This window comes from Arvicanthis niloticus, chromosome 5 (genome assembly GCF_011762505.2).
Source record: "Arvicanthis niloticus isolate mArvNil1 chromosome 5, mArvNil1.pat.X, whole genome shotgun sequence".
Classification (NCBI taxonomy): Eukaryota; Metazoa; Chordata; class Mammalia; order Rodentia; family Muridae; genus Arvicanthis; species Arvicanthis niloticus.
The window spans coordinates 37282009-37297109 of NC_047662.1; the positions used below are offsets into that span (position 1 = coordinate 37282009).

A 15101-nucleotide genomic window follows, 5' to 3' on the forward strand; every position below is an offset into this window, starting at 1 on the left:
CTATACTCACTACTAGAAGCCAGTACTGGGCTTCCATTGGGCTAAAGGTGTCATTCGTGGGTCCTAAAAATGGCCCATGCTATTTATTATGGATTTTGCCCTGCTGTTTGTCTGTTATTTATAAATTTATTTAAAAAGCAAGGCAGGAAAAATATTTCACTCACTTCTCAGATGTCCCTAGGCAGTCAGTTGTTTTGATAGTACCAACAAACCCTTCGTGCCTAGCACTCTGGTGCTAGGTACTTCTCAAACTCTCTCATTCAGCTTCCACAGCAGCCCTCTGAGGCAGGTGTTACTAGAGCTCTATTTTACAGATGAGAGTACCGTTTGCAAGAGGCTAACCAATGTTTCCAAGGTCATGGAGGCTGCTGAGTGTGACTTCAGCTTAGCTTTGTTAGTTTCTATGTAGCCTTCCTCAGCCCCACACATTCTTGTAGCCTTCACCTTGCAAATGTGCACTTCACCTGGGTGCACAGAGGGGAGGGGATGTGTCATTCCAGTGACAGCAGTGTGGTGGCAGGAGAGGTATCTTTCTTTCACCTGAAGTGTGCATGTTCTTGTTCTCCCTGGATCCCGAGTCTGTTCCAAACAATGGGGCCCTCCTCTCCTCTGTTTGGCCTTTCTAGACTTCACAGTGTAAGCCAAAGCTTCTACTTCATAATTAATTTAGTTAAATAGTGAATGTGTCAAAACAGGGGATTGATAAATTGATCACTAACAGTATCTATATAGGACTCCCATTATAATGAAAAGGCATTTATAGACTATCCACACAGGTGACATTCTAAGTGCTGCAAAATGCTAATTATCATCTTTCCCTCCGGCCTCCCTTCTCCCAAACCAAGGGCAGTTTTTAAGTCCTTCATCCTTTTTATTAGCTTGACTCGTTTTAGAAGTCTCTGGGATTCATGATGGATGATCACCACCCTGGGTCTTAATCCAAAGTCCAAACACATACTCAACAAGATATACCTCCTTGCAATTTCTCAAAGACCAAGTAAAACCGTGTGTCATCTTCAAAGAATTCAATCAGCTCCAAAATGTTCCTTAAATAAAGAAAAGGGGGGAGCATTATATGCTAAAGTCCACTCATAAATATCCAATGGACAAATATACAGTGGCTGTAGTGGGCAGAAAGCAACCTGAAATCAGAATGCTTATTAAAGACTCATGTTTGAGAAGCAGCCAACGGTGTTAGCAAGATTCAGGTCACCTTATCTTTCTATAATGTTTAGTCTCTGGTGTTTTCACCAAGTCTGGGCTGTCAAACCCCAACCCTAAAACCCACTAGGTAGAGTTATAAAAAGTCCTGGTCACATTAAACTGAATAAAATCTGCAGCCGACTGGAAGCAATTGCGGCTAATAACACTGAATAGTAGGTGTGTGTCCTGGAGGCAAGCAGCAAATAATTACTTGCCCTCCCTCTTGCCCATAAATCACAGGGCAGTATTTACATTGCCTGGAGAAAATGGAAACATCTGTCAAATAGACTTGGGGCCTAACGTGGGCACCGCTAGACCCTAACTGCTAAGCGCTGCTTAATGAAACCGCACCGTTCCTGGCCACTGTAGCACTTGTGGCCTTCCCCGGTGAGCACTCTCTGTCTGCCTGAGTATTGCAGTACTCTGCCAACAAGGTCGTCTTGTAACTCAGTGGGGAAGCCACCAGCTTGGATATTGGAGGTGTTGGGAGCTTTTTTTCTCTGGAAGAACGAAATAAACCTAGTAGAGTCTCTAATGCTGAACTAAGAAGCTGCAGGGCTGAAAATAAAAATCTGTCCCTCATAAAAAAATGCTGACCACTTGGGGAGACACCAGGCTTTTACTAGTGCGAAGGCGTCCAAATAAGATGGCCAAAATGGCCTAATTTGAAAGAAGATTGTAGAGGCAGTGCCTGGAGTTAAATCAACAGCAGCCCCCTTCCTCCAAGCTTAATGACAAAGCCATCAATACCAGGCCACTGGCTCCCTGCTGACCCTGCCAAGGAAGTGGGGGACGGACAAATCTTGGAGGTGACCCTGATTTAAAGCCACTGTGGGAGGACCACTCATTTGGAGCTGTGTAACGCAGGGCTAAAGGTTACTGTGGCCCAGTTATCAAGTAAAGAGTGCTGGTCCCACCTTCAGCACTGGGAACAGGAGACAGCAGTGAGCAGTCCTGCAGTCCTCAGCCTTGTGCCTGCATCAAAGCAGCCCTACAGACTGCTCCCAGGCAGACTGCTGGCCCATCTTCCACATGCACTGGAAGAAACAAAACCCCGTTTCTTCCTCAAATAGACACTGATAGGAGTGCTCATTCTTCTACCTTACGGACTGCTGCCATTTATAGTATTTTAGCCAAGAGAAGACAGTATTTTGGGTCTACTGTTATCCCTCCTCCCCTTGAAAGCTGGAAGGAGCTACATGCAATTCATGTTTGAGTCCGGGTTGGTAAGAAGGAACCCCTTTGGTGGCTAAGTGCTCCACCTACATAACACTCACCTGTTCCCTTGACACTGATACAACGTCTCCACCTCACGGAATACTCGACTTCGACTGTGCCCTGCTTGCTTCTCAATGATCTGTGGGAAGAATGAAAGCTGTCAGGTACACTACCTGACCTCAACACAGATCCCCAGCCAGAGACCCTGAGAGGAGGCAAGGTTAGACATGGAGCAGCAGGAGTCCAGAGTAGGCCTCAGTGACGAGGGGAAGCAGGACACCAGCCCTAGGATTTCTGTGTAGGTGTGTCTGGCTACGCACATGGTCAGGGGAGCTGATTAAGCCGCTGCTCTTGTCTGCACACGGGATACTGGGGCAACCAGTGAGATAAAGTTTCACTGGATTTTTTCCCAAAGGGCAGATATTTTTGACTTTCTTGAGATGGAGGAAGGGCAAGGATGAGAGAGGGCAAGGTGGAGAGGAAGCAAAGACTCTACTCAGATGCCACTCAGCAACTCCCACAGTTAGAAGAAAACAACTCCTCTTCTGTTATCCTCACTCTCTGGCAGGCTCTGTAAGTAATTTAGACATTCTGTCTTGGTTAATCCTGACAGCACTGTCAAAAAGATAAGGAAGGGGTGTCTTCTGTCCATTTCCAGCCCTCTCTAGCCTACACTTGCTCCAAGCCTACAGCTTCCTTCAGCACCACGGGGCTTCACTTCTCCCACACTGTGGGCATCTCCACTTGGAGCTGGTTGGCAAGTGATGAATTCAGGAACACCTGAGCCTATGCAGCAGAGGTTTGTGTGGTGTCTGGCTGGCTCTGAAAAGCCCTCTGGAGCCATCCAGAGCCCCAGAGCACTGTAATCAGAGCCTGCAGGCAAGCCTTGCAGAGCTAGTCCTGCCTCACAGATTAGAAGGGGACACGCTGCCCCTTCCTTCTAGCTGCTTGGCACAACACTTCAAAAGATTCTAATGTGCTGTAGCACAAACATGTGTATCCAACTGTAACTTGAAGGTTAGTCACACCTGCTAGGAAATCACCCTGGACCTATATTTTGAACAATCAGCAAGGTGCAGTGCTGGGGAACAGAAACTATTTGACTTGAGCTATTCAGTTGCATTCATCAAACAGGGATGGTCAAAGTTAGAGGCAACTTTCCAGCAGGCAGGCTTTCCAGCAACGGCTGACTTCTCTCTGGAGATAACCAATGGGTTCTGACCACTAGCCAGAGAGCAACTACTTTGGGTGGGAGGCAGTGTGGATCAGATTATTGGACCATTCCACTCCAGCTCTGCAGGTCACGGGGTGGATGCTTAGAGAGAAGCAGCAGTAAGCCATGTCTTGGGGAGCCATGCTGCAACATCTAGCTTGTCTCTAGGTTGTCCAAAGCTTCCAGATCCAAAACATGGATCAGAGGGCCATGCTTTCCTTCTGTGACTCACCCTGGAAGAAAAGACCTGTTGTCTGTCCGTTTGTCCATCCATCCATCCATCCATCCATTCATGTATCTATATCTATTTTTTGAGAGAGTCTCTCTGTCTGTCTCTGTCTCTCTGTCTCTGTCTAGCTCTGACTGGCTTGGAGTTCACTATGTACACCAGGATGGTCTGAAACTCATAGAGATTTGCTTGTCTTCGCCTCCCAAGTGCTGAGCTTAAAGGTGTGGGCCACCACAATGGGTTCTATTCAATTTAACATTCATTTATGTGTGCTTTAAAATAACTTTAGGCATATTAATTTTTTTTTTAATTTATAGTGATTTGTTTCCAAAAAGGAAACAAGGTCTTTTGTTTTACGTGGAACAATACCCCAGCCAGAAGGCTTAGCGGAGATGTTCTTCACAGTCATAATCCACAGCTGTGGGGTTGGCTGGAAGAGGTATTTCTCTGAATCCAGTTCAGCAGGGCTTCCCTGAAGGATGAGTGCATAGACCTGAGAGCTCATCTGGCTGATCTGAAAAAGCTTAACCCACTTGGCTCCCCAGGTTCAGAAAGACTTCCATAGAGCTCAGCAGTCCTCAAACCGTGGGCCTAAGAATCACTGGGGCACCTTGGCAAAGACATAGCTTCAGGCTCTCTCCTACCCTGTGCTGTTAGCTCACTGGCTGAGCACTGCAGTTTAAATCTGCCCTTCACCAGAGTTTTCAAACCGTACTGAGGATCCTTCTCACCTGGATGGTAACATGCACAGTGCTGGGCCAGGCCCACTGGCCTGGAGAGCCAGATCTAGTGTATTTCTCACACTCTCCAGGGTGCTTTGAAAACCACAACTCTGTCTCCATCCTTTCAGTAGCCAAAGAATTCAAAAGTGAGACTCGCCAGAGTCAGGCAACTAACTGAAGGCAGCATTGAAGCTGAGCCACATCTCCTGCCCCAAAGCCGAGTGCTCAGCCCCTCCAGGTTTTAGTCCCTGCCGCCCTGATACTGCTCGTCGCTTGTATTCTGTGGTTTATAAAGTGCTTCTACCAGCTCATCTTCATTTCCACCTTCACAGTCACTTCACCAGATGCTGAGGGCAGGAACTGGCACTGCCATTTAGATACAGGAGCCAGAGCTTAAGGAGGTTGGTTAAGTGAGTTGCCCAAAGTCATTTAATTTTTTAAAAACAGATTTAGGCAGAGCTTCTACTTCCAAAGCTGATGATGCTTACTGGAGTAATCAGAAAGAGCCTACTCTGTGCCAGACACTGGTGTCAGTACATTACACATATTAATTTAATCCTCATAATCCTATGGAAGTTCTATTATTTATACCCATTTTATAGATGGGAAGACTGAAGGACAGAAGGGTTGAATAACATGTTCAAGGCTACAAAGCAGATAAGCAGAAAAGCCCAGATCTGAGCCCAGAGAATGCAGCTATGCTTCCTGCTCCAACCTTTCTTTCTGAGCTGTCATACTGCATAATACACACTTTATTTGGTTTGGAACAAGCTAGGAATGATGACTTGCCAAGTTGATATAGGGGCCAGTGGGACACTCACTTTGACAGCATACTCTTTGCCACTCTGCAGGCTCACAGCACCCTGGACTTTGGCATAGGCTCCTTCTCCCAGCAATTCCGAGGTCAGCTGGTACACGTCTAGAGAGGAAACAGGTGGGAAGATTCTTCAGGTGAGTCACTCCACTGCAAGCCATGATGGGGAGAGTAGTTACTTAGCTTCTCAGGCCTGCTCCCTGAGGCAGAAGAGACCATGGTGACTGCAGCCTCAGTGACAAGGACCTCCTAGCTTTCCCAGACAGCACCTGACTCTCAAGAAGACTCGGCTGACACCTGTTCCTCATTTTAGAGATGAGGTCAGAGCAGGGGTCTCACATCTTCACTTCTGTCCTTCAGCACCTACTTTCTGGGTATCTGCTGTGTCCGGTACCACGATAGGGACACGAAGAGGAACGAAACCGAGTCCCTCCCCTCCAGGGGCTGAGTCCAGTAGACAAGACAAAACAGACCCAGCAGCCCAGAGTAACCCTGGTGAGTACCAGTGAGAGCAGGGCACACACACAGCAGGCGGGGTAACCCAGGCCCTGGTGAGTGTCACAGTGGGCTAGCACAAGGACAAGGAGTAAGGGGAGGAACAACCAGGGAAGGGAATGGAAAAACCCACTGGGCAATGCCGGGGTCTTCAGAGAAGTGTATCATTCGAATGAACTGCATTCACTCATTCACTCATTTGACAGGCATGGGGGATGTGGTGAGAATAACACAACTATTTTATATACACAACAGTGAGGCCAGTGGAGGAGTCTCCCAAGTTTCTGAAAGTCACCCACAGGAAACTAGAGACTGAGCAGGATGCAAACACTGGCTTGCAGCTCAGGTCAGCGTGGTCTCATCAAGAACAGACCCAGGCTGGACGTGTCCAGAACACCTGCCCAAGATCTCAAACATCAGAGTTCTTGGAGCCTTTCCAAAGGAAGCCATGGCTTCCACGACCCCTGCTGAACTGACCTTGTCCTCCCTTGCTGCCCTCCTTGGTCTTTCTCTTCTAGTCTTTCAACCCACTGCCTGAGCAGAAGACTTAATGTCAGGAGATTTCATCACTCTTACTCACGAGATATCTGTGCATGCACCAACTAAGTAACAGGAAACTCTTGTGTTCAACAAAAGACATGCTGATTTGTGAACTCTTCTAAAACCCCAGGGACTTTTGTCTCCTCTACTGCCAAACACAGACACAGACACACACACACACAGACACACACACAGACACATACACTCACACCACACTACATACATACCACACACCACACATACATACCACACATACCACACTACATACATACCACATACCACACACATACACACACACATACAGCACACACACACACACCATACACTACACAGACACCACACACACACACCACAATCACACACATACCACACACACACCACACACTACATACATACCACACACCACACACACACACTACATACATACCACATACCACACACATACACACATACAACACACACATACAGAACACACACACACACACACACACCATACACTACACAGACACCACACACACACACCACACACAATCACACACACATACCACACACACACACCACACACTACATACATACCACACACCACACACACACACTACATACATACCACATACCACACACATACACACATACAACACACACATACAGCACACACACACACACACACACACACACACACACACACACACACACACAGTGGGCCCACAGTTTGAGTTAAGCATAAACAATGACTGAAAAGATGGCTCAGCAGTTAAGAGCACTTGGTGTTCCTCCAGAGGAAGTGAGTTCAGTTTCCAGCACCCATGTCAGATGGATCACAAGCGCCTGTAACCCCAGCTCCAGAGGATCTGATGGCTTCCACAAACACCTAAATGGCATACACTCACACAGACAACATGAATACACACACACATAAGTAAAAAAAAAAAAAAAATTAAAAAAAATCCTTTAGGAAGAGCAAACAAGCCAGATGTGGTGGCACATGCTTTTGATTGAAGTACTTGGGAGACAGAGGCAGGTGGATCCCCAAGGATTCAAGGCCAGCCTGGTCTACAGAGTGAGTTCTAGGATAGCCAGGGCTATATAAGAGATCCTGTCTTAAAACAACAAGAAGAACAAAAACCAAACCATACACCTCTATACTAAGTCCTTTCTTGGTTCCGTTACGGTCCGGGCTTGCAGCTTTCTATATGAATGGATGGTACACTGTTGGCTACTACTTGCAGGTGATTTAAATAGCATGCTTCCCTCCCAGCACACCCTTCAGTACCGGTCCTTACATACACCAGGATGCTAGGTGGTCTTGATTCACACAGTGCTTGTTATGAGAATAGTTTACAAACCTTGCTGGAATGTGTGTAAGGCTAGGAAAAGGCCCACGAGGGAAAGCTACTTCACGACTCACAGTGAAACAACCACATAAAGGGGAATCTGCTATTCCTAGAATGGCTGCTGATCCTTTGACCACTGAGTAGAAACACTTCATATCTTCTCGTTGAATGCTCAGAGATAACCCTGGCAGCCCCAGCCTAGTGACTTGCCCCTGATTATCCAAAATGTCTGGTGATGCAACATCATGTCCCCTGGCTGCAATGCATTCTCAAGGGGGGGAGGTCAAGGACACACAGCACACACAGCGCAGCCTCTGTGAGACCGACTCCCCTCTTAAGAAGACAGCCATGTCATTGCAGCTGTGGTCTTAGTGGTTTTGCTTCCTCTTTTCTGGTTCTTCTGCTTTCCAGCCTTCCAGGAACCACAGGAAGAAAGCTCACATCTGAAGAGGAGCTGACACAGGTGAGGCCCACAGCTCTCACAGACTGGGTTTTCTTCCACTGAGGTGATGCTCAGACCATTCAGAGGAAGTCAGTGCTCACCTGAGAGGTTTGCCCACCCTTTCCCCCCCTCTTGATCGATTCTCACTCACTGCTGTCTTTTTAAATCACATGGATGACCTGGCTCTAAGGTAAGTGTCCTGGAATCTGGTCCTGTGGATATCAGAGATGCCTCTCCCCTCCTGCAGCACTCAGGTCCAGACCCAGGAGAGTGTGGCACCAACCTTCAAACTTTCCTGGCAGAGAGTCGGTGGCCCGGGTCTTCCGCTTCTTCTTCCTCCTCTTGTCATTATCCACGATGGGGAGGGGCTCACTGCTGCCCATCTCTGGGAGACAAGAGGGGACATAAGGGAAGTTGCACCATACTGATCAAGCAGTAAGTTTACCCAGAAGGAGAAAAGAGAGAGACCCGGGAGTTTTATACTGATGGTTTTTAAATATCTGTGAGGGATATTGATTTGTTTTGACCCAGGAGGCAAAACTAAAGGCAAAACCATTATAGGAGATCATTAACTGTGGGAAGGGACTCAGACAGGCAGCTAGATTAGGAGAGGCGACCAGAAGCCTGAATTTGCCAAGCTCATTAGCACATGGATTTAGACCTGCCACCAGCTGAACCAGAGGCCCTGAACAGAATCAGCAGGGCCCACCTGTGATCATCAGAAAGCCAGCTGTATATGTAGGGGAGGATGGCCTTTTCGGGCATAGGTAGCAGAGGAGATTCTTGGTCCCATGAAGGATGAACACAGAGTGGGGGGGGGGAATGTGAGGGTGGGGAGGGGGAAGTGAAGGTGGGGGGTAGGTGAGGGCACAGCCTCAAAGAAGCATGAGGAGGGGTGATGGGATAGGAGGTTTCTGGGTGGTGGTGGGAAGTGGGATAAGAGGATAAAATCTGAAATGTAAATATAATACCCAATTAAAAAATAAAAACAAAACAAAAAACAAACAAAACAACAACAAAAAAAAAAAATAAAAAGAAAGGCAGGGTCCCTGGGGCTAGGCGCTAGGTAAGGCAGGAGCAAAAATAGAACCTGATGGCAATATCAGAAGCTGAGCAATACTTCCATGACCTGCACTGGGGGCCGTGAAAGACCCTCTATAGAGTCTGCCTTATCCTGGAAGATAAGAGGGGTAGGGGGCTGGGCTGAGAAGAGGCCCCAATTCCTTCACCCCAGGAACACAGACTGAATGCCTCATCATCCTCTCCCTTCCCTGGTCCTTCTCTGAAAGAGTGGAGGGAGGCCAGCCACTGAGAGACATCATTATCTCTCCCTGGCAGGCACCTGGCTGGAATGCTGGCAGACACAGACACAGGACATTTTGGGCAGGAAGGGTCAGGACAGAAGGAAGCAGCAGGAGACTGAATTGGGAAAGAGAAGAGGGGGAACAATGAGAGCCGATCTCGGTTTTGTTTCTAGGCCACTCTAGTAGGGGCCTTCCCCTGGTAGAGATAAATTACTTATAGAACATGTCATGCCCCTGATCCAGAGTGGAGCCTTAATACTCTTTGCCTGCAGTTAGAAATAATAAGATTTCTCTGAAGTCTCTGGGTCTAAATCCCCACCAGGGTGATTAAGCCTCTACATCCTTCTAAAATAGAGGCACCCGAGAGCTGACGGGTGGAGGATGTGAGAGACTTCAACACCAAACTTCAATAAACATAGGCTCTGAGGCTTGGTTTGTCCTGAGAAATTTTAAAATGAATCTGGTTCTTTGCTCACAGAGGGGAAGGCCCACTCCCTTCTCCCAGGGATCCAACAGAAGATTGCTTAGTGCCACTGCCCACGTGCATGCTACCCACAGAGGCAGGCACTTGGCAGCTGTTAGCAGGAAGCATGCAGAATGGCACATTCAACACCACAATCCAGAAAGCACAGCTAAGCAGCCAAGCATCTGACAGCCCACTTAGATGCATCCCTTCTTCCATGTTAGGGATCTGATCACAGCAGGTTTTCAATTACACCCCAGAAGAGAGAAGAAAAAAACATGGATGAAAAGAATCCACACAGTATCTAAAAATATTACTCCTGCCAACAGCTTCAAGCTCTAGTTCTACCTGGGGACGACAAAGCCCTACAACTCTCAAAGGATTCAATCCTGCTACTGAAATACCCACACTCATAAGGTAAATCACAAGAAAAAATGCATTTACAGGGCACTGGGAGAAATTCTTCAGAAAGAAAACACAAAGTCATTTGTCTTTGAAGGTTTCGGGGAGGGGGACAGAATGGGTTGGGACACAACTGGACTGTCCTCCCTCTGGTGTGCAGTCTAGTGTCAGCCCTTGTCCCAACTATTTCCTCACCAGCACTGCAAACCCAGAGTGGATGTGGTTTCTGTTCCTCTACCCTTCCCTGGTCACACTCCGATTAGGAGCCTGTGGACAAACCAAACAGCCAACAGGCAGGCAGTGTGGAGAACAGCAGGAGAGCTGGCAGCATTGTGACTCACAGGGGACTCTCAGACATACTTACAGCTCTAGACAGAAAACCCTGTTAGCGGCAGTTTATACGTGCTCTTTACCACAGCAGGACTGTAGAGCCTCCCGTGGAAGCAGCACACCCCTGGGCAGAGCCACATACTCAATATTAGATTTTATGGCTTCACACACAAAGACAGAGTACCTGGTCTATTCTGCATGGATCTCAGAGGAAGAAGGTGCGCCAGAAGGGACAAATGGGCAAGGTTTCCTTGCAAACAGAACTTGTTGAGGGAGAGTTGTTTTTGAAACTAGGAAGGAAAAATGCAGGGGAACAGTGAAATGAAAGAACCATTAACTTTACCTGTTTTCATAGCAAGAGGTATGGGGTGGGAGTGGCTGCTGGGACAAGGTGGACCACACTCTAGTTTTATCACAGAGACCGTAATTCAGTATGTCCCAGCCACTGGACAAATGCATCCTTAGGGAAGCCCCACAATCATCCTGCACCTCCACCTGCCTGTTTCACTGGTGTAGGAATTCTTTCTGGCCATCGAAGCCAGCTCAAAAGTCTTCACCTTGTGTAGCTCCCCGGTAACTCCAGATGAGCTGTGGTGCATGCAATCAATCACACTGAAAGTCAGTTAGGCATGAGGCAAATGGGGTATTATTGTGTAGAACTAGGGGCTGGTTCCAAGTATCTGAGAGAAGCTGCATTAAGACACTAGGATTTTCTTTGGCTTTGCTCATTCCCTGTGTTCCCACACTGATCCTGCATACCCGTCTCTACAATACCTCACAGTACAGCATAGATGAATATCATCCATCACAAACTGCACTGAAGTGGAAATAGTATATGGTACATACGATGCATGGTATCCAGCCCCTTAAATGCCCAGGACACACTCTAAAAGACATGTGGGTGTGCTTGTGTCTTGTAGATGATGTGGGGAAAGGCTGCTCTGGGCTATGAACCCCACCAACTCTATCACATTCTCTCTCTAAAAAGGTCTCAGACACACAAGGTCCTTAACTTGTTTTCTAGAAGCCCAGGCCTCTTTCAGACTAGTAACAGAAAAAGGAAGTGAGCAGTTGTTTCCAGACAGACTGCAGTTGCCTGGGGGCTCCCAGACTTCACTCTTGTGTCAGCAGAATATACATTTGTATCTTCTGGTGGAGGTGCACATGGAGTGAGGAGAGGCACATTCTGGACAGGGGAGGCACATGGGCCTGGAGAACAAAGGAGAGTTTCTACTGCTTGTTTTACCAGACAGCCTCGAGGCTGAGCATCTCGAGATCCTTAATCCCTTCATCGTCAGACTAGAGTTAAAAACACATATTCCCTGTCTACTTGCCAGGTCGCTACAAGATCCCAATGACATAATCAATATACAAATGTGCTTCAAAAACTGCATTATGTGCGCATAGGCATGTATACACACAAATGAACATACAACAGGTGGGAAGTCCAGGCAGAAATACATGAACCTTTAATATTACAATTTAAAGTGTGCCAATGGACCATCTAGTGCCATGTTGGAAGTTTATATGCTCTTTTAAGTCTGAACCATTTTTAATTTGTAGACATGCTCTATGTAATGGTTTTTATTTTCTTCATTGTTTACAGGATTTTTCAAATTATATGGGACTGAAATTTATCATTTTATTCCATTATTGTCTGAATCAAATTTTACTTAAACAAAATAAATGGGCTGGGGGTGGTGCATGGTGTTCAGGGTTGAGTGGAGTGTGTGCATGTACATGTGTGTGTACATGTGCGTGTGCATGTGCGTGTGTGCGCATGTGTGTGTGAGTGTGCGTGTGTGTGTGTGTGTGTGTGTATGTGTGTGTGTGCGTGTGTGTGCATGTGTGTGAGTGTGTGTGTGCATGTATGTGTGTTTGTGTGCCTGCATGTGTGTATGTGTGTGTGTGTATGTGTGTGTGTGTGTGTGTGTATGCATGCAAGGAACTCAGCAGCAGAGCCCAGCATGCTCAAGGCCTTGGTTTTGATCTTCAACACTGGGGAAAGAAAAAACCTTTTATCAAATATACTTTGCAATTTAGAGGTTGATTACAGTTTTTCAAATTATGTCTACATTTTTCTGTATAAAAATTCAACATTAAAAAAAATTCAACATTTAGCTGGATGTGGAGGCAAAGACCTTTAGTCCCAGCACTCAGAAAGCAGAGACAGGGAGATCTCTGTGAGTTCAAAGTCAGTCTGGTTTACAAATCAAGAGTCAAAGTAGGGCTATATAATGAGACCCTACCTGAAAAATGCTGGAGAACAACTGAAGAAGATATTCAGTGTCAGCCTTCTGCCTCCACACCTCTGTGCACAAATGCATACCTGCACTCGCATGTATGCACCACACCCAGGTACACACCCACATAAACAGACTGCACTAGAAGTATAGCAGGTGTTAAGGACACATATCTAAGACTTAGCCTCGTACTTCCACTCATGAAACAACTGGGAGAGCCCAAGGAGTCCTGGGGGTGGGGGCACAACCCATAATAATAAGAGGTACTAGCCAGTGCTCTCCCCAGCAGAGAACATCAAGGTCTACTTTCCAAAAATAACTGCCATTTCTCTCTTGAGCCTGATGAGTCAGTCCCACTGCCCTGAGACGTGCAACTGTTCCTTGATGGAGTCGGCATACAGGTCACCAGCCGTCACGTCTCACATGTGATGCTCTCATCCTGCCCCACTCCACCTCTGCAGCTTGTGGAGGACTCAGTCTGTCTGAGTACTTCTTTCATCCTCAAGAGCTTTCTAGAAAAGGAAGACTGGTGGGGAGCAGGCTGAAGGGCATAATCACAGACACACTCAGCTGCATCCTCAGGGTCAGCTGAGGAGGGTGGACAATGGGAGGAAACTGAGGGGCTGGGAGTAGCTTCGTAAGAATGCTTGTCTACCATGCACAGGACCGGGTCTCATCCACACTACCCACCATAACAAGACACAAACAGAAAAGGAAATGAAAGAAGTTTGACACACACTTAAGGAGGGGTTGAGTAAGCCATGTGAGACAAGGGAAGCTGGAACTCTGTAGCAGCAGAAGTTACGGTGCACACTACCACATGAACTGCACACTCTCGTGTGGTCTGCCTGTGCCAGGCAAACGGGTAAAAGTGATACGCCCATCATAACCTAGCGAGTGGGTGGCACTGCTAGAACTGAAGCCTGGAGTCTGGCTCAAGAATGTAAGCTTCCTGCTGGGCAGTGGTGGTGCACACCTTTAATCTCAGCACTTGGGAGGCAGAGGCAGACGGATTTCTGAGTTCGAGGCCAGCCTGGTCTACAGCATGAATTCCAGGACAGCCAGGGCTTCACAGAGAAACCCTGTCTCAAACAAAACAAAACAAAACAAAACAAAACAAAACCAATGTAAGCTTCCAGCCTGTCATGACACTGTTCCCAAACTCTAATGCCCCTCAGTTTCCTCCCATTGTCCCAAGGCAAAGGTGGCAGCTGGTGACAGCCAGGCACCAATGCTATTGTTTATAAATCTTGGTACAGGTCTTCTTTACTGATGTACTGTGCTAGCAGGTTTTATGTTAACTTGACACATGCTAGAGTCACCTGAATGAAAGGCGGGAACCTCAGTTGAGAAAGTGCCTCCCTAAGATTTGGCTGTAGGGCATTTTCTTAATTAGTGTTTAATGGCGGTAGGGCCCAGCCCATTGTTGGTGGGGCCATCCCTGGGCTAGTGGTCCTGGGTTCTATAAAAAAGCAGGTGCAGCAGCTACAGGGAGCAAGCTAGTAAGTAGCATGCCTCTATAGCCTCTGCATCAACTCCTGCCCCAGGTTCCTGCCTAGTCCAAGCTCCTCCCTAACCTGCTGTTGATCGTGGTGTCTTATTACAGCAGCAGAAACTCTAAGTTATGGATTAAGGGACTCAGCTCACTGTTTACACAGATGTTCTTGCATGTGCTCCAATGTCCAAAAGGTTGGGCAGCTATCCTCCACCTTACATAACCACAAAGGCCTAATAGTTACATCCTCACCTCTATGGTAACTAACTTTAACCTCCCAGAAATCTCTTCTTGCTCTGAGATACCTTAGTCTTTTGTGTTTTGTCATTTTGTAGAGGGTGAACTACAAACAGTGTCTAAGCACATTATTCATGGCAGTCCAGCATGAAGCGTAAGGTGACAATCTTCTCCTGTCTGGCCTGGGAGTTGGTAGATGTGGTTTCTGGCAACATCACTAGGTGTAAGGGAAAAAGAAAGGGCATATTTGAGCAGAAGCTGGTCAAACATAACAGACGATAAATGTCAGGAGCCATATATGAAACGTGCTTCATCAGAGGACTGTCTGTGAAATTCTACAGACCTGGGGAGGTTTGTTCCCTCCAGATCTTCATGTGTAGAAGGGCTGGGCCATGTGGTTCAAATCAGCTGCAGTGAAAC

At 47.1% G+C, this 15101-nt stretch overlaps 1 protein-coding gene across 10 annotated transcripts in view; it reads right to left on the reverse strand.

Moving 5' to 3' along the window:
- The window catches only part of Mknk1 (MAPK interacting serine/threonine kinase 1), a 39563-nt gene that overhangs the window by 13847 nt on the left and 10615 nt on the right, over positions 1–15101 (reverse strand). For 8 of the 10 annotated variants that reach the window (XM_076934411.1, XM_076934410.1, XM_076934405.1 and 5 more), the window contains 5 exons: positions 10891–10996; positions 8491–8592; positions 5407–5504; positions 2481–2560; positions 973–1046 (listed from right to left, as the gene is read on the reverse strand). In XM_076934411.1, the coding sequence (XP_076790526.1) occupies positions 973–1046; positions 2481–2560; positions 5407–5504; positions 8491–8592; positions 10891–10906 (370 nt within the window). In that variant the 5' untranslated portion in view covers positions 10907–10996. Of the gene's footprint in view, positions 1–972; positions 1047–2480; positions 2561–5406; positions 5505–8490; positions 8593–10890; positions 10997–11205; positions 11295–15101 lie in introns of all 10 variants that reach the window. The other 2 variants (XM_076934406.1, XM_034502380.2) reach the window with 2 other exon arrangements.